This window comes from Plodia interpunctella, chromosome 20 (genome assembly GCF_027563975.2).
Source record: "Plodia interpunctella isolate USDA-ARS_2022_Savannah chromosome 20, ilPloInte3.2, whole genome shotgun sequence".
Taxonomy (NCBI): domain Eukaryota; kingdom Metazoa; phylum Arthropoda; class Insecta; order Lepidoptera; family Pyralidae; genus Plodia; species Plodia interpunctella.
The window spans coordinates 1,722,128-1,742,753 of record NC_071313.1 but is presented as its reverse complement, the minus strand read 5'-3'; the positions used below and the strand labels follow the sequence as shown (position 1 = coordinate 1,742,753).

Genomic DNA, 20,626 nt, shown 5'->3' with positions numbered 1-20,626 from the left:
AATTGTCTAAAGAGTCTCGGAATCAAAGCGATCTTTTCACAGTTGGGGGCCAACCACTTTATTGAACTCTTGGTCATTATATACAATCCAGTGTATTATCTCGTTTCAATATTTTCATTACTGCTATAACAACTTGTGACAAGAGCAAAAATATTGATATTCATTAAGACCGTTTATATTTAATTTTACATTCATTTCGAAGATTAAATGTTTTTGGCGGCAACAAATATGTAATGAAGCGAATCTTAAACAGGTCTAAACTGTCCGATAAATACGAAAAAAAAAATTAATTACATTGAGAATAAAGTCCCCAAGCCTTGTGCTATTTCTGTCATCATTAGAATAAAATTAGAAACAAGTCGATATTTTAACGAAGCATGTTGCGGATACATTTCTAGGGGGCTACCATGAAATATAATACACGTAGCACGTGATTGCGTCCACATTCTCTCTTTTTGGGAAAAAGAGACAGACATGTGGATGTCAGTAACGTGCTATGCGTTTGCATGTTTCGTGGCAGGCCTTCTGTAAACATGTTGACGAAATTAGCAAAGTATAAAAACTTATCGATTTTAAAATGTTATCTTTCCATTTTCTTGGAAGTTTCGGCCGTTTTTGAAAGTTATAATTTTTGATAGTAGTCGTTTGAGGATGTTGTCGTTTTTAGCAGTTGCTATTTTAGGATGGTGTCTTTTTCAGCCTGTGGGCTCCAGATAAGCTAAATAAATATATTTAAATAAATATATTAGGACAAATTACACAGATTGAGCTAGCCCCAAAGTAAGTTCTAGACTTGTGTTATGGGATACTAACTCAACGATACTATATTTTATAATATATACATATATAGATAAACATCCAAGACCCGGGCCAATCAGAAAAAGATCATTTTCCATCATGACCCGACCGGGGATCGAACCCGGGACCTCTCGGTTCAGAGGCAAGCACTTTACCACTGCGCCACTGAGGCTACTTTTGAAACAAAAACTTGATCCATACACATTTAAACTTACAAAGCAGCCGAATCAAAGGATGTAGTGTATTAACTTTACTCGACCGAATCAAGGAAAAGTTACGTTTTTATAACAAAACCACATCGATATAGACGAAACAGTCGATTACATAACAGTTATTACTAGCGCAGTCTAGAGTATGCACGTGAGCCCTAAACGAATACCTGTGCACGCTCGCATTCTGTTGAAACGAGTTTGTCTGACCGAACGAATGAGTCACTAACGGTCATAGGCAGAATATTTTCAATTTTGCATGTCTTCTAAATTGTTATCCTTCGGGCCCTAGCTGTCGAACAAGATATGTATTATCTATATTATTATTATAAAAAGGTAAGCGTTTGTGAGTTTGTAGTGAGTTTTCATGTTTGAGGCGGGAAATCTCCGAAAGTACAAAACTGATTTCAAAAATTTTTTCATTATTAGAAAGGTACATTATCCAAGATTGCTATAGGCTATATTTTATCTCAATATTCCCACGGGAGCGAAGCCCCGAGCAACATCTAGTCTATACTATTATTATTATTATATATTATTATTATACTGAGGTAAACATACAAAGTCACAAACTCACAGATGCTTACGTTTGTGAGTTTGTGACTTTGTATGTTTTGTTTGAGGCGGGTAATATTCAAAACTCCCGAACCGATTTCAAAAATTCTTTCACCATTAGAAAGGTACATTATCCAAAATTGCTATAGGCTATATTTTATCTCAAAATTCGCTAGGTATATAATTTGCTATGTTTTTACTCGAGCAAAGCCGGGACGGGCTGCTAGTTAACTATATGTATGTGGATAGCAATGGTACCATCCCACACAAAATATATAATCTTGGGTTTTAATGGGCATGTGTTGTATCCATATTGTGTCATGTTTGATTTGCGGTTTACATACTTAATCCCCCAGCAGGGGTTAGTTACCCTAATGATTTGGTTACTGATGTGCTGTTGACTGTACCACACAATTGCTCAATATGTCGAGTCTTGTCAATTATAAACATCAAGTTTATAAACATACAAACTATCTAATTAGAATTGATTAAAATTAACTAGCTACGTTAAAATATTTAAATTGATTAGATTAGAATGATTCTCTCATGGGATCTATGCAACTATTAGAGATATGTTATGATGTGTGAAGGAAAATATGTACACTAGGCGTGACAACATAGTGTGAAAGAGAATAGGTATGCACCATAGATAAAATTATTATATTTATTTATCTATGGTATGTACAAAAAAAAATAACGTCCGTGCAGTGAACCTTTGGGGAGCCAATCCTGAGTGCATCACCTAGGACATGCATTTAATAATAATGCATTGTCATCCAAACTAACGTAGTTAAATAAATTTCAGCTAAATTGTTTGAAGATAAATCTGCTTCAAAATTTCGTTGCAAGATGTGGAATCTTGCAACGAAATTTGAACTGAACATTGGAAGTTAAATAAAAGCTTGTAAATAAACAAACGTAAAAACAATAATAAGATGCACTAACATACAAATAACAATTAAGAATCAACCCTGACGCAATACTCGACAACAATGCTTCAGAATGCGACTCGAGAATCGCAATCAATGGCCGATATCGAATATCGATTAATTCCCAGAATCGTTAGTATTCCCATATAATATTAATGGTGTAATTTTATGGGTTAAATTATTCTTAACTTACAAATTCTAAGAATCACTAATAGACAGCAATGGAAATGACATCAGAATAGGTATAATATAGCGACCAGCTCAATGTACCTACGTTCAATCAACCGACACACCCTGAAGTCTGTTGTGCGTTTCCAACCAAACCACAAAATTGAGGGCTGCTGTCTACTCGCAAGAAGTAATCAACTTTCTTACAAGGTTGTGTACTTTCAGTAGTATTTATCACGGGCCAAATATAGCGAAGGACCCAGTGTATCAATATGCACCTACAATGAAGTGCGTGCGTAGACGTCACGTAAAGGGGCGGGGCGTTTTGTTTTCCGTTCGGAAAGTGGCGAAGCTTACCATTCGTCTGCCTCAGCCCCACGTATTTTAACTTCTAACTTTTAATTAGAGCAATAGAAATGCGGCGTTTTTGCTTCGTTGTAAGTATAAAGCGGTGATGGTCGTTTGATAAATGAGTAGAATTTGAACCGGTCCGAGGTTCAAATACTACTCGTGCCACATGAGATTATATCTCAACTGGCTGCGCTCCGGGGCTCCGCTCCCGTGGGAATTTCGGGATAAAAAGTACCCTATGTGTTATTTTTTACCCGTGTACCAAATTTCATAACAATCGGTCCAGTAGATAATGTGTGAAGAGGTAACAAACTTACTTTCGCATTTATAATATTAGTCGGGATCACCGATGAATAATATTTTTGGAAGTGACCCCAAAGGACAACATATCCAGTTTTACATTCGAGTTTAAATCCCTCACGAGATAGTAGGCGTCAAACAATTGAAGCAGAGGTCATATCAGTTATTTCAAAGGGCCCTCAAGGCATAATTGATTCTAAGAGTGTATTGGATATAAAATGTCGGCGTACTTGATGATCGAATATTTCGTGGGTGCTAAATGCTTTAAAACTTTATTCAGTAAAAGTATTGTTGTACATAATGAGCACGTACGTAGCATATGTTGGTCACATAAAAATTTACATGTAAAGCATGTTTAAACTTAATAGATGTGACTGAAGTCGAACCAAAACGTCTTTTAATTGGAAAAAAGGAATTATGGGAATCGCCGGATACAAACGGGTCGGGTCTATGTATAATCCTGTGGGTTAAAATTAATAAAAATATATACGAGGCACATGTTGAAAAACGAAATCTATTTCTGCTCGATTCGTTACGGGATGTGGCTAATGCTGTTTTTAATATTACGAAATGTCATAATGTAACATTATAGGTACAAAACGGAAACGCATCGCCGGACCGGCGTTCCGGTGTAACAGTGAGAAAACTCTTGTCCAATTGACGCACCGTTTCCCGGCGAATGAGCGGTCACGCGGAACTTTTGTTTCGATTCCAAGACATAATCATTATTTCTCTAAAGGTCCCATATAGCAGAAAGTTCAAATTTTTTATGTAAGCGTAATATTGTAAATCATTCCTTTGTGATCCATCTCGCGAGACTGTAAACTGTCGTGAAACTATCAATTTAACTGATTTATTTGTAGCGATGGAGCCATAACCCAGAAAAAACCTTTATAATCTATCGAAGTCAAATTGCCAAATGACATGAGACAAAACGTTGTCATGGAATTGGTAATCGTTTTTTTTAGTTCAAAAACTAAGGTGATCACGTTAAATACGTGACGAATTTCTCATCATCACACATTTGTGATCAAATCATAACATTTTTACAGACATTTATTATGACAATCTTTCTTACACTTTTACATTTAAATAAATCATAACATTATTGTCAAGTGCACGTTGAATTTTATCTCAACCATCAACTTCCGCTGCATCTTACGAGATATTAACACAGAGCATTATCTAAACTAAACTGATATGATAACAACATTTGTGTTTTCTTTTTAAATCCCAACTACATAACATTATTTCATACGCGAAAGTTGATTTTGTTTAAAAAGCAAAAATTGTAGTTGAATAAGCACTGTTCCCAATTTTTAACTTTTAGTTTCAGTGAATTTCCCATTTTACTAAAAGTAAAAGTTACAAATACACAAACTGGGGGAAAGGCTATGCTATGGGCCTGTAGAGAAATAACGAAGAATATAGAAATAGGCGGCTTAAAATAAAATTGCATATTTGCGAAATATCGAGAGAGTCTCATCTTTCCAAAGAAAAATTAAAATTTAGTCTAACTTATTTAAAAGATGCGTCATGTCAAAGGCAGAGAAACGTTTTTATACATTTTTATATAGACGATACACAGGCAAGAGTAAAAAAAAAACAAGTTGTGGCGTCGTGTGTTCCCGACCGGATACATTACTCCCTGACGGATATGTCCCACTCAAGTCACATGTGATATTTTAATATATTCTTTTAATTTATTCCTTACATTTTATTATTGAAAAATATGTACGAGTACATTACATGTAATAAATCATTTATGTGTAGTAATGTGTACCATATAATAATTTACATTTTCATATTCACATATTCCGGTATAAACACAGAACTTGGAAGAAAATGCTTAATTCGATTTTGGTTCCTGCCACATTTTTTGAATTTTACAGTTTTTGTATACAGATATTTTTCTTCAATAGATTTGTTTACAAGGCAAGAAAACACATATTTCGATCAAAAACACATATAAGTGTACAATCTACAATTAAAATCTTCGAGAGGTCTATTCTCGTAGTGAACCCATTTCGTCTGTTATCGCGTATGTACACTTTAGATTTATGACAATGGTTGAGTCACCGATTTGAATGACAGTTTGACAGCGTGAGCAGGTTCATAACTAAAGTAGTAACTAGCTTGATGCCCCACTACAAATGCATGTAGGTACCCTGTACGTGCATTCCTAGGGTTTGGGTCGTCTTAATGGTGTGGAAACCAATCTTTATAACACTATCCGCGGCTTCGCCCACGTGAATTTTCCACGGGACACGCACTTTTTATGAATGAAAAGTAGCCAAGTAGTATGTCAATCTCCGTATATATTTCCCTGGCCGTTGTTGCCTATGGTGACTGGCACATTACTATTCGCGACTTTGTATAAGGCTACTTTGGTGTGTCCTTGTGTATGTAATGGCTGACAGGCAGAAGAGTAGTCTATTTTTTATTTCCTCCCTTTTCACATCTCTTTTCTGTACTCTGTAATAACTATATATGTATGTAAAAGAAATTTCAAGATTGGTTGAGCAGATAAAGTCATTTAATTTACTTTAACTAAAAAAACTATTACATAATATTATAGTTGGGAAGTTGGGATGGGACTAGATGCGTACCAGAAAATTCGCAACTATGGAAATATCGGGATTTGCCCGCGCTTGCAATAGAACCCAGGGCCCTCAGATAGCGGACGGGCATGGTTACCACTACGCCACGGATGTTATCTAAAAATAAACTAAGAACTGCGTAATTAAATGAAGAGTCATATTAAGTCAGATAGGCGCCTTTCGTAGCCAATCAATATCCCGTTATCATTTGTAAGTGCTCCTAAATCGTCGACTTCAATGAGACTCATAAGTACCAGACTCACTGATGACTCAAGCCCGGAATCCAGTGGTTATTTACGACAGAAAAGGGCCTGTTAATGCTGGATAGTGTAATGCCGTATGTGTAACACTACCCAAAAATATCTCATATAATTTAAAGAGTTCAATAAGTTACTTTTACAACTTTATGAATTTTGACCAGAGAGTGCCAGATATCTGTGTGCCGGAGATTGGTCACCTACGGGCGAGCTTGGCTTCGTCCTGCTTCTCGCGCTCCTTGCGACCCAGGTTCGAATTCTATTCGTAATTAATCATAATTCGTCAATTTGTACCTCTCAAACTACAACTGTTAAAATTCGTAAGAGACTAGGATACAGTTTCAATCAATAAGAATATATTTCGTCGAAAATATCTATCAACGAAAAGAATACAACCACATTCATAACATCTACTTTATAACACCCGTAAATACATGTACGATACAAGCTAGAGTGCTAAACTCATTACCCTCCACTTGGCTAAGCCGGGTAAACATAACAAAAGCAGACGCTCCCAAGACACACTAAATAATATTTTGTAACCTCCGCGACTCAACGCTACCAACTTTGATCGTATACGTACAGACAGACAAACTGTGTGTTTATTTTGTCAGCAGTGATGTAACGAATATAGATATGTGTACTGGAGCAGAGTTGGCTGATCTAAACGTGATTTCAATATTAATTGAGTTTAATCTACAAAAACTTTGATTTTGGTTAAATTTGGCATAGATATATAGTTAATGACCGACATCAAACATAGGCAGCGGGCGGAGCGTGGGGCAACGGTTACTGATAATTTGGAAAACTGCCAGCTACATAACTACCTTTTTTCATTTTCGAAATCTCAACAGCATTGTGGAATGTGAGCGTGTGCAACTCTCGTCTTGTAAGCATTTATCAAAACGGATTCTTCTTTTCGAGTGTGTTAATTACTAACACTGGTGTCAGATTATATTCAAGTTGCCTAAAGGCATCTGGCATGACTTTACGACTACCTATCACGTCTAGCGGCAAGTAATCGCATACACACTAGTGAAAACTTAAACTATCAAACAGTTTGAAGATTTCCTCACGATGTTTCCTTCACCAGAAGCAAGTGGTATAAAAACTACTATACATGAGTCACATTGGTATACAAACTCATGTGGCAAGAGTAGGATACGAACCTGGGACCTTCCTATCACAAGCCACGTCTTAACCACTTGACCACCACCGCTTTTAATATATAGATACTAAACTAGCACAGTCTTCCCTGTCTGTCCATCCAGCGTTGTTTATGTTGTCCTATTTAGCTGTAAAATGCACTATTTTCATTCTCATCGTCAGGCCTGTATGTCGGTCACGGCTTAGCTATTCCCCACATATATATATATATTCAAATGAAGTATAAATAATCTGTTCAAATGAAGACGCGCTATAACAACATGTCTTTGTATTACATGACATAATCCTTTCGGGAAATCAATTTGTTATAACATCACGTGGTATTTGCGTAGGTACTCAATACGAAGTCTAGCCGCGTGGTGTTTGTCTCATTAAAATTGGGCAAAGGTCTATTTTTAAACAAAATTCCTTATTTCATGATATCTCGGCTTTTTTTGCAAAAACATTTGCAAAAACTCGAGTTTAAACCTATTGAAAATGTGAAAGGAAAGTTATGTAAAATTGATATTACAAAACCAAAAGGCCTACCTATATGTCGTAAATTTATCTATCGGATTGAGCACTCTCATTTTGTAAATATGACCAAATGTGTACAACATTCCAAACTGTAAGGTCAAAACATGCATGTTAACGACGACCTCGATTGCCTCTGAACCGAGAGGTCCCGGGTTCGATCCCCGGTCGGGTCATAATGGAAAATGATCTTTTGCTGATTAGCCCGGGTCATGGATGTTTATCTAATATGTATGTATAATGTTATAAAATATAGTATCGTTGAGTTAGTATCCCTTAACACAAGTCTCGAACTTACTTTGGGGCTAGCTCAATCTGTGTGATTTGTCCTAATATATTTCATTTAATTTAGTTTAGTTTATCGCGAAGAAATGATGGACTTTTTTCAAGGGCGACACTATAGGATGCTAATTTAGGGTCGTCATCAGACATTTGTAGGGAAGTTTCGGAGGAAGATCATGTTGGGATCTTAGTTCTTATTTCTCATAGTCTTTATTAATAACGTCACTTATTGATATCGACTATAACTTAGAAGTCTTACCTTTAAACATTTGAGACAGAAGGTGTGTTGGCACGGCAACACCCGCGAAGAGGTGTCGAGCCGCTCCAAGCAGACGGAACATTCTAGAAGGTCGTTTAGCAAACCCTCATCCATCCCGGTTTGGACCTGGAGATAAAAATTCATAGGGGTAGGTTATGTATTCAGATCTTGCAGTAGGGTAGGTACCTACTACCCTTTGTTGTAGTTGAGCAAATAAACGTTTTTTCTTTCCATATGTGTTAATTTAATTCTCTCTCGACGGCTTTAACATAGTTATTTAGTTTTGTCTTAATTTAGGCAGTGGACTTAGTTTTAACCTTTTTTTTAATTCTTAACAGTTGACCTTAGGCCAACCTGAAACTGCCAATAAAAAACTTAACGAACTTTCCGAGCGTTCCATCGAAAGCATTTGAATTATTTGTAACAGTGCATCGATGTGACATTTGGATATGGCGCGAAAATTCCACCTGCCCATACTGGCAGGTAGAAAGTGAGGCTGGTCGTCGACCACATAATAAGTAGGAACAGAATACCCGCTTCTTATCGTCCGATCGTAACGCTCACTCAACATGTTGAGGGGCTTTGTTAATTAGTGGCTACCTGCTGAAGAAATAAAAAAAAAAAAACACTGGCAACAGGAAAGAAACGGGAAAATAGCAGAATCGGAATTCAAGATCATCTTTGAGTTGCTGAGTCGGCAAAGTATAAGTAAAAGGAGGAATATCTAAAAAAAATAAGGGTCTATTTCACGCCTTCCCATAAAGACTTTAAGAGAAAATATCTAATATAATTATGAATTCTGTACTTCAGAAAGCGATGTTGTTTGATGTACCTACCTATCTAACTTACTACTAGTGTAGTGCCTATCTCACTTCACTATTACAGGCCGATTAATTTTAGCGTCAAATATATAATTGGATGGGAAGAAATCGGAAACAAAATTTAATTGATATCCACCAGTTCATTAACAACTTGCGACGGATCGTAATTGCATTGCGATAATCTCTTTATACATCATAAAAATTGTTTACTAATAAAAATAAATGTTTTTGGAGTTGAATACTATGACGACTAGCTTTCTGATTCACATTTTCTGTGGCTACCAAATCGCCAAACACGCCTCTCTCCAATTTGGTTCGATGCAGTACACCTCCCAGTTACCGGTTGAAACCTGTTTTATACCTACGTCAACTAAATGCACAAAATTATCAGAGTAGGTACAGAAAGATAACCCATGTCTGTCTGTGTAGGTTTGAGTATGAGGTATACCTTTGTTTTCCTTCACGCTTTATTAACTCAAACAAATCATCTTGAAATTTTGCATACCTATGTACTGAGAAGGTCATCGGGTACAAATTCAACCTGGATGTACTAACTGTTTTCAAGATAAATGCACGAGATCAAAAGCTAGTGTGAAATAATTGAAGAAAAAAAAAACAGCAATTTATTTTTTCAATTGGCAATAATAAATTCAAACTAACAGTTTTCTGTAAAAATTTAAGTATAGTTAACTTATAATTAAATTATTTCTAAATTGTATCATATTATTATAATTGAAGCCCATACATTAAAACAATCTTAAGAGATCAACTGTTAATTACAACTGAGCGTTGATTCCAATGCCAAGGTTGTGTATTTGTTTATTTGTTATGTCTCCATGTTTTATCTACTCAATCTGTTTTGTTGAAATTTCACATGCAAATAGGAGTATGAAGGAGGATTTTTAAAAAATTGCTTCCATGGGAAGTCCACAAAAGCAAAGCTGTGGGCAGAACCTAGTTTCTCCAATTTCGTTCGAAATTGATTTTTCACATTAAATTCAGTGTGGTGTTGAAGGTATAAATGTCACCTACTAAAGACATTTCCATATCATACTTCCAATAAAATTCTTAGAGAACCGCTTCTTTCTAAGCCAACCTGAAGGCTTATCAGGATGTTTACCACTAACAATAAACACAATTTGCAAACTTTCCACAACAAAAGATTGCCCTCTTCATAACATTCACATGTGGCGTGAGCTGAAGTGCTTGTTAGTGTTAAATTCCCAGGAATTCGTGCAAATAATGCCTTTAGGTAGTTATCAGGTTACTTCTTATATGGTGTAATAGATATTATTCATTTTTAATCTAAATATTATGAGCATGAACAGAAGAGAATAATAACTTAAACACACACATGCTCATAAGTGTGTACAAAACACTATATTAAAATAAAAATAAACTTTTAACTAACAAATAAGCACTTAAAAATTTAATAAGCTCAGAGAAAAATCTTTGCTAACAGCTGTGATGAGCATAGCACTGGTTTTCTGCTATCACCTGCTAGCTATTATGTGGAGTAACTTTATATTTATATTAATAATAATTTATTTAACAATATATTTTTTGGCTTTCAAAATTAAGGAAATAATTTGAATTTTGAAAGTAATTTATACATGTGATGATAATGACCCTATAGTCATTGACCAATTCCTCTGCGGTTTGTCTGGATTGTAGAAGGTGGAAATCCCTAGTTGCTGCCTACCCCCCATGGGTAACAGGTATGATAATATGTATGTTATACAATATACCAAGACATGATATGACTTGTTCTCATTGTCAAGTCTAGTTACTTTAGAATTGTCTGTATGTTTCTCTTACTGAACTGCAGTGAATTTAAAGACAAAAATACCTTTTGTCCTACATATATACCTGTCATTATTCCATGCAATATAAAGGATAGGTTATAAAAGGTGGGCAAACCTCATTTTTACTAGGAAATATGTCAAATCATTAGTACATATTATCAGAAAATATGTATTATGTATCTAAGTAAATTAATATTTTCTTTTATTATTAGATAAGATTAACAACAACACATTTATGTCATCTATTTGAAGTTTGAAACATAATTTGGTCTTATCAATTTATTTATTCTGTGTTTATCTTATTCATCATATCTGAAAGCATACAAAATTTAGGTGGTACTGATTATGTTTATCAATGAAAAAACATTTAAATAGCTGAAAAAAGGTGTTGCCAATTTGAAAGGCCCTCTTTTTTCTTTCTAATCATGTGTATGATGTTTCTAATCATGATTGCTGTTGTCAGATTATTTCAATTACCCTAAAGTAATCTATCAAGACTAAAGGTTTATACATTTTTCTCCAACTGTTCATTCCCAATGTATATGTTATGGATCAGGTGATTAATTTACTACCAAACTTGTGATTTGAGTAGATTACAAACCTTTATTCCTTACATTCATGAGTACCAAGGGCTGTAGGTAGGTACGGATGTAGGTAGGTTAGATATTGGCTACTGTTATCATTTTTGCAGATTTAAAGACAATGGATTTTAAAAAATTCAGAGCTCATAATTCATTAAATCTATTTTGAAGACCTGTTTGAAGCAGATCGAGAAGCCGAAAGCACATTAAGTGTTCATTCTCACAGATCATCACGAAAACTAAACATAAACAGCATTCGGCCTCTCCAGCGAAATTGGTGATTGTTTACGTTCCTGAATAATCGCGGAAGTGTTAGTTGAGAAAACAATTTAATTGTTATAAATAGTCACGAACGTGGTACTGAATGCTGCCGTTCGGTATTTCAAGAATTTTCGATATCTTTAAACGCATGGCATCTGCGCTCGATGACGGCTAGTGCATTTGAAACTCAAAATACTGATGACTCACCAAATGTTTTAAATTCCAACGAGTTTAGCGGGAAGCCTGTCCATTATTGCACTATACAATGAAACAATATCCTCAGGATACCACCCTGTCTATGTCAGATCCAAATTTTGCGTCACACAGACCTTTCAATCGCCACATAACTAAACACTAACTTTTGAATTGCACATCCATATCAAACGATACTCGGTTAAGTTTTTGCCACTAAAATCACTTGTTCTCACAAAAAAATAATACAATTTCACGCACAAATGCCAATCTCGAAGAGCCGACGACAAAACGCGACGCAAGCGGGGGCGGCGGGAGCAAGCGACTATCTGGGTGTTGCCATAAATTGATAAATAATACTACGTACCATCAATAAATATTATTTGACAAATCCGTCAGCTGATTTAGAAAATATTTCGCATGAATTTAGGATTTTTGACTATAATTGTCCTTGATGGCAAGGCAAGAAGTTGATCAATTTCAATATAGCCCTTAGATAATAACGTGGATAGGTAAAAAGTTGTTTACATCAAATGCTCGGGATCTTTTTACCTCTACACGTTTCTGAGAAAATGTGACTTGTTGGATTCAGACAGAAAGCAAACCATTAGTTATATCCCCGTTCGCCTTTTGAGGTACGTGACATGTAAGTCTTGCCTGTGTCTGTGAAGTCCTTATTTATTATTCCTGCCATGGGACCCATAATAAGTTCGTTTCAAAGGAAATTAAAATCTACTAAAAATGGCAATAATTAAAATTTAATTGGATGTATGCTCATTATTGTCATGTACCTACCTAATAAAAAACATCGTCATCAATCAACGTCAATTCACTGTCAAATGATGGAAAGGAAATGAAATAAAAAACATCGTGAAGTTCAAGCAAGCAAATGCAATGTGATAAAATTGCAAAATTTAAATTTAAAATACATTCGACTAAAATTCTTCAAAATGTCTCGTGATAAGAGTGTGTGGTTTGCTGAAGAGATACTACTAGATGCAAAATTAATAAATTTCCAATTGGAAACGGGAGAATGGGATCAAGTGGAAGAAATGTTGCGAGCGGAGGCTCAGCTTTCGCGAGACGCAGAAACCGGACGATTGAGACCGTACGGATTAGTATATAATTCGTTACAAATTTGCATTTTATTTAGACTATAAAGAAACCCCTACTATCATGTAGTAATTATAATATTCTACTTCCATTTGCAGTCTTTAACGATTACGCCGGAAGATATTTTTATTTGTTTGACTGTCTTTTTCCTTCTCGTCGTTTGACTACCTCCGTGGCTTAATGGTCATCATGCCGGACTGCTACAGTGGAGGGCCCGGGTTCGAATCCCGGTCAGGTCAACATGAAAAATGATCTTTTTCAGATTGACCTGGGTCTTGGATGTTTATCTATATATGTATATGTTATAGAATATAGTATCGTTGAGTTAGTATCCCATAACACAAGTTTCGAACTTACTTTGGGGCTAACTCAATATGTATCATTGGTCCCTAAAAAATAAAAAAAATAAAAATAAAATTCTTCAAAGTTAGTCACTCCATTTTATTTCAGTAAAAAAGCTTCAGAATACACATTGAGACTTATTGCTGAAGTTCTACACATTATGAGGCTAGATGTGGAACAGGCTTCATACAATAGGAGCACCCTCGCTGTTGCTGAGCAGTGTTTGCGCCTCGTTCGTTCCTGCGCCGCAGCCGGAACTAAAATGCAAACTTACATATCCAAAGAACTGTCCATATTGGATTCCATGCTTGTTCTAGCCACAGAATATCAACATCCAAGTGTAGATTTACTAAATGAAGAGCTACAGAAGAAATATGAATCGTGTATGACAGTGCTCATACAAACTTTAGGAAATCTAGTTGTAAATAATCCTTTCAATCAAATAATGATTTGGAATAAATTTGATGCAATAATTTTGAACTGTCTCATTGGTCAGAATGACAAAATAGCCACGGCTGCAGCAATGATTGTTTACAACATATTATTGGGCCAGCCGAATGTCCTTCCAGATGATGTTTCACTATTGAATTCATTAGCTTACATGTACAATAACGGCAACACCGAATATCCACATTTGATTATTGAATACTTGATTGGAGTTGAAAATACTTATATTGAGAAACTCTATTCTAAATTAGATCCAGAATGCAGAATGTTAGTTTTGAACTTGGCCTACAATATCCTTATGTCTACAGAATCACAAGACATAAATGTATCAGTAAACTTTGTCAAATTCATGGCACATGAGTTTAAGAGTAAGTCAGACTGCATTTTGAAGACCGTAGACAAATATGTTAATACCATAGAGCCACAAGAAGTGGTGTTTCTACTGGAGATCATAGCTACGGCTTCAAGTATGGACACATACATGGATTGCCTGCAGAGTGATACTTCTTTATTTATTAATTGTGCTTGTGAGTACTTATTTTAATTTCACCTGTACCATCTGTCTGTAGTCAAATCTTGAAACCAAACAAATTGAATATTGTGGTAATAATCTGTTCTTTATCATATCTTTTATTATTTATTGTAATTTGGAATTTTGTTAGTTCTACTATCTACTGTATATAAACTTTCATCATCATGGGGTGCCATCTTCGAATTGAAGTTTGGAGGTCAGCATATGGAAACCCTCGCGGCTTTGGGCCGCTATTTTCAGTTGGTTGTATCTAAGTCCGGTCCAATCCTTTATGTCATCAAACCACTTTCGTCGAGGGCGGCCAGGAGGTCTTTTGTCTTATAAACTTTGCAATTCTTTAATTTTAATTTTTTATATTCATTTACAGTTCTCCTGCGAGCAATTCACAAGCTAGGTAGGGAAAGTGATAATTTCTTCTCATCCATAAACAAGCTGTATGCGGCTACTGGGAAGGAATTAATTAATGATGAAAACATATCCACACCTATTCAAGTTGAGAGTAAGTAACTATTGCTACTATTTGTTGTTTTAAATCAAAATCAAATCATTTATTCAGAAATTAGACCTTCACAAACTACTAGCATTTTGGAATGACCACTGCTCAGAAGAAATGCCGAAAGAAACTCATTCAAACCATGTTATTTTATTTTATGTCCACACAGAGATAATGAAAGCCAACAATTAATAAACTTTCCACTGAAAGAGAAGTTTAGGGCTGAAAAATCATCATTAGCTTTAAGGATTATATAAACACTACCTGATAACTGCACCAAAGTCCATTATTGAATGGTGTGAAAAGGGTTAGAGACAGACAGAGGCGAAGGGTGACTATGTTTTATACTGTGCAGTGAAATTAGTATGGATATGATATTATTGCATTCTTTTATTCCAGATCCTCTCACAAAAAATGATTCAGCAGACAACATGCTGTCTTGCAATGAAACCACTTCAGAATGCACCGAATCGGAGAGTAGCGAACAGTACTTTGAATGTAATGACAATACACCATACGTAGACCGATTGGAAACTATAAATACCATAGAGAATTTAACACAACCTCTGAAATTTGATGCCGAGTTGAACAGTAGAAATGGCAGTGCTGAACGGAGTATTAAAATTGATAATGATCTATCAAAAGTTGCTTATAAGCGGAGTAGCTCTTTGCCTAAGGCTGATGATCGTGTGCAGGCGTTGCCAACGCGAAGGATAAGCTTGGAACATAAAATAGACATAGGTGATGATACGGAGCCTCCTTTGATTTTAGATACGACATCGCCTAGTGGAAGTATGAATACCATAGCTGAAGTTATACCAGTGGCATTGCAGCCCAGGTTGGATTTGCAGGTAAGTTTTCAAAAGTATTTACAGAACAATTATATGCTTTTGGAATATTAAAATTTTTTTGATGATGCAAATAATGATGAAAGCTTTGAAACATTAAATTAATAAATTAGAATGCCTTGACGATCATTTAAAAACAACAGGATTATATTAAAGGAAATAAATACATAGCGAAATGATTTAAAAATATTATGTCATCCCGCAGCCTACAAGCAGAACAGAGTCACAGGAAAGCACTCCAAATGATCCTCCCACAGAAATTCATTTACCAAAAGAAGAAATAAAGACCGAAGTCAAAGCATCACCAAGCGAGATATCCCCCCCGTTAGCCTACCCGGGCACAGAAACGGATTCACAAAAACAATCTCCGGACACCCCTAAAGAGATCAAGAAGAGTCAGAATCTTTCAACGGATTTTGATTTGAGTGAGCAGTTGCAGAAGATTTTAGGTATATCCTCGGAGAAGACTCGCGGGGAAGCTGTGGAGAAGAAAGCTGAACCGGTAAAGGAGGTTAAGATCGATGAAAACCCTGTCACAAAAGTGCCTTCAGTCAAGATTGATTCGCCTGAAAGTCAGAAGACTAGGTATGTCAAATTTAGTTTTTGACCAATAAATGGCTACCGTAAACGCTTTATCATTGGTCACATTGAGATTATTAACGCCCTAATATTCACGTATTCACGTATAGTTATTGTCGAAATTCGTCTGTCACAATTATTTATATTTTATTCGAAGCTAATGTTTTATTTTTGCCTTGAAATGTCTAATCAATGATGTTTTAAAATTTACCTTGAGGTTATTATAGTTTTGCTGTGATAATTTTAATTAGATTAGCTTTTCTCTTCCTCGTCTGAGGGTTTTTCAAGGTACTTCCTCAGCTGCAAACCGTTCGGAACCCAGGGACCACTATCCAACTTTTTCTTGCCCTTAATTAATTTAGCTTTAAAAAAAATGTTAAATGTTTTCGTTTGTTTGTTTGACATGTATATTTGTTTATATTTTAATTACTGTTGCTTTTCCATAAAATAAACAAATGTATGTTGTTCTAGACTGGGCGCGGTAGACCCGACGACTCCTAAGAAACTGGTGACGTCAGTGGAGACGGTGGAGCGCCATGTAGCGTTCGGGTTCAAAGCCACACTCGTCCGGACCCTCGCCAACCTCTGCTGGAAGAACCAGGAGAACAAGAGACAGGTATATAACTCAAAACTTAAAATTCAAAATTCTATTCAACTAGCGAATCGTCCCGGCTTCGCACGTGAAAACCATTATAAAAAAAGTAGCCTATGTTACTCCTGAAGTTTTCGTCTATATCAGTACAAATAAAGAAAAAAAAAAATGCAAATATTTTCTCTTTGTTTGATATTTATTATTTTATGATGATTGATTTCAGATGCGAGATTTGGAGGTGATACCTGTTCTCCTCGACTGCGCCAACATTGACGCTCGAAATCCATGTATCCTTTGTATTACTGTTTCATTAAGTTTTTTGTTCAAAGAGTTTCAGATGACAGTCTAAAATCGATCACAGATATATAAATGACATAATTTTGTGCAATAAAAATAAAGCCTGCTCAAACTTTTGTTCAGTCATGCACGCACATGCGTAGTCTTCAATATTACCCCTAACGTGAAATTGCGCGATATAATTTTAACAATGTAGAGGTCACCCTATAAATATATAGTCGAAATATATTACTAGAATGATTTTTTGTACCTTACCAAATGAAATCAATGCATAATGTATTTTTCTTTCACAACTATTTCCTGTCATAAATTTATTTATACCTCAATTTTCATATAATTCCTAAGTAAAACCTGTCGATAAAATAAATGGTAACTCCATCACTAGAATGGCCCACTTAAAACTTTTAGAAACAATGACCTAGTTTCTGTGTTCTTCGTTGGATGTTATAGCATCACACGCGCCCGGCGCTACTCTCCCGTCGGAATTTCGTGATGAGAAGTACCCTATGTTCCAGGTTATATTCTACCCGTGTACCGAATTTCATAACAATCGGTCCAGTAGAATTTGCGTGAAAGAGCAACAAACATACACACATACATCCTCACAAACTTTCGCGTTTATAATATTAGCGGGACTAACTCTGCGACCAATATTACCTTACATTGAAATTACAGTGATAATGCAGTGGGTTATCTTCGCCGTCCGCAACTTGTGTGAAAACTGTCCAGAAAACCAGGTTCGAAATGGAATTCTTCATTCTCATCATTGGTTAACGATAATTACTAGTCTAGAACTTACTTTGGGGCTAGCTCAATCTGTGTGATTTGTCCTAATATATTTACTAATAACTAACTCACCCTCTTATTAAAATAAACTAGCAGCCCGCCTTGGCTTCGCTCGGGTCAAACCATAATAAAATGATACCACTATGTTCCTCCTTAACATTTCGTCTGTCTCTGTGCCAAATTTCATTAAAATCGGTCCGGTAGTTTTTGAGTTTATTCATTACAAACAAACATACAAATCTTGTCTCTTTTTAATATGGATAGTATGGACGCATGGATAATATAATGGTAAGCCTCCATCATTACGGCGCCAGCTTGCTATATCTGTTTAGTGTCCACCATTTGTACATATTTTATGTAATTTTGTGCAATAAAGATTCCAAATAAATAAATAGGCATTTCTGGCATGACCAAAACTGTTAAACTAATTTCTTTCGGCATTTTGTTCGACCTCTGCTGAGAAAATAGCAGAGGTATTTCTAAAATGCTTTTAATTTGTAGTATTTAGAAATATACACTAAAATATGACGTTAAAAACTTTGAATAAAAAAATAAATATAAATATTTTCATTCCAGGAAGTAATCTCAAAGATGACCCTACAAGGTCCTGTCGACAACGAGGTGCTGCAGGAGATGGGCCTGACCCTCCACTCGGACCCTCAGGGGAACTCCATCAAGATTGCCCCCTTGCCACGGGGGTAGATTAGCATGTCGACTTCAAGTTGAGATGGGATTGACTATTTTCGAATGTGTTAATCGCTAACACGGGTATCAGATTTTATTCAAGTAAATTTTTATGGAATGCTTTTTTGTTAATTTACATGAGTTATTTTAAAAGATATAAAAATACATTGCACCGTTAGATCGACAAGAGTGTAGTGAAGTTGTCTCATGCTTCACAATTGAAAGCGTTGCCAACGTCAGAACGCTTGTGGTAGTTTCTTTGCTCTACTTGTAGATGGCGCTAGCAGTCTTAACTTTTGTAGTATACTTAGCGATGCATACATACATGCTCGATAGGATACTATGCATATATCAATAGCCAATATATACATACTCAAAGCCAATATATCAATATTACTTTACAATAAAGCAATATTATTGATACCTTGCTATAGCACTGATAGCATTGCGCCGAGATAGTCTTTACGCTATCGACTGTTATATCCAACTATCAATAGTTTTTAACTATCGATAAAATGAATATACACATACAGTGTCACGTCTTTATCCTTATATATTGTACGGGGTAGACAGAGCCAAGACTTGTGAAACTCGAAGGCCACGCCTTTTAGCTGTATGGCGGGCTTGTTGGTGAAATTGAGATTCAAGAGTGATAGATAGGTTGCTAACCTATGAATTTCTAGTGTATAGCATTTTCCCTTGATTAACTTTTACAATCTGCGCGGGAAGAGAAACAGCTGGCACATGATTTTCATGGAAGATAATGTATATAAGTTGTATATTATTTGATCTGTAATGTCACTGTTGAAAGGGTTTGTTCCCGTTGAGTCACACCGCGATTTGTAACACTGGTACACATCGGGAGAAAGTGCACACACACTTTCCTATTCTGTTACGGGGAATTGGGTGAAATGGTCCCAGTAATAGGGGACTGATCACCCATCTGGTGCTCGTACAGGCGTCCCCAAAAAGTAATAATAATAACTCCTATTCTGTTAAACAAAATCTTTAATCCTTACACTTGTTTTATTTTAATCTTCGTAAGTATTAGTGAACGGGAATACAGAGTGTTATTGAGTAACAGTATTACTCATTGAGAGAAAGATGCTACACAACAGGATATTTTCTCCCAATCCCAATCACAAATCGCAGTGTAACTCAACGGGAACAAACCCTTAAAAGTTAACCACTATCGTGATATTTGGGCGCAAAAAGGCGGGTGCAAACCGAATGCATATGTAGCTATTATTCATTTAAAGTTTGCTACTTATTTACTACACTGGGAAATATATGTATTGAAGATATTTCTGCCGTTTACCTTTGGGACACTTGGAGAAGGTGATAAGACGGGCTGCTAAATGTATAGAATTATACGCATTGTGTACAATATTATACAATCTGTGCTGCACATTGCTGCGTATGAATTAGTTATGCACCAGCCTTTGTTCAAGCATAGTCAGTACGATTGTAACGAATAACTTGAATAAATTGCAACTGCCAAAAATATACCGTCTTTTTTTAAAACTCGTACCGTTAATATGTCGAAGACAGACAACTAATTGTGAAACGTAACTCTGATATACAATTACCAAAACGTGTGCTCGCTGCTGATGTTTATGTATTGCATTAAACTGCATATAACTACAATTAACTTTATATATGTAAGGTGGTAAGCAAACACTTCTTCTTATTTAAGAGCTATGCTCTTGTCGGTGGAGTATACGCCACGCCTCTCTATCTTCGGCTTTGCTTTTAAGGTCTCGTTACAACACAAGTAAACACAGTAAACCAAAATGTCCAAAGCTTGAAAGGGCAAATGCCAAGTCAGCCTGATTTTACAACATTATTTGGCATACTTGCGAGCT

The 20,626-nt window shown here is 35.8% G+C and overlaps 2 protein-coding genes across 5 annotated transcripts in view; one reads left to right on the top strand and one right to left on the bottom strand.

Moving 5' to 3' along the window:
- POSH (Plenty of SH3s) overlaps window positions 1-12,376 on the bottom strand; it is a 36,791-nt gene extending 24,415 nt beyond the window's left edge. For all 4 annotated transcript variants that reach the window (XM_053760360.1, XM_053760362.1, XM_053760363.1 and 1 more), the window contains exons 1-2: window positions 12,064-12,376; window positions 8,389-8,514 (exon numbers count right to left, since the gene is read on the bottom strand). In XM_053760360.1, the coding sequence (XP_053616335.1) occupies window positions 8,389-8,502 (114 nt within the window). In that variant the 5' untranslated portion in view covers window positions 8,503-8,514; window positions 12,064-12,376. The remainder of the gene's footprint in view (window positions 1-8,388; window positions 8,515-12,063) is intronic.
- A 517-nt stretch (window positions 12,377-12,893) lies between these two features.
- On the top strand, window positions 12,894-20,283 carry LOC128678657 (uncharacterized protein). Its single transcript, XM_053760365.2, has 9 exons — window positions 12,894-13,156; window positions 13,612-14,477; window positions 14,850-14,981; window positions 15,375-15,826; window positions 16,029-16,408; window positions 16,874-17,018; window positions 17,218-17,281; window positions 17,967-18,028; window positions 18,654-20,283. Exons 1-9 carry the CDS (start codon window positions 12,999-13,001, stop codon window positions 18,777-18,779), a joined length of 2,385 nt encoding a protein of 794 aa, XP_053616340.1. The 5' UTR covers window positions 12,894-12,998; the 3' UTR covers window positions 18,780-20,283.
- The last annotated feature ends 343 nt before the right edge of the window (window positions 20,284-20,626 follow it).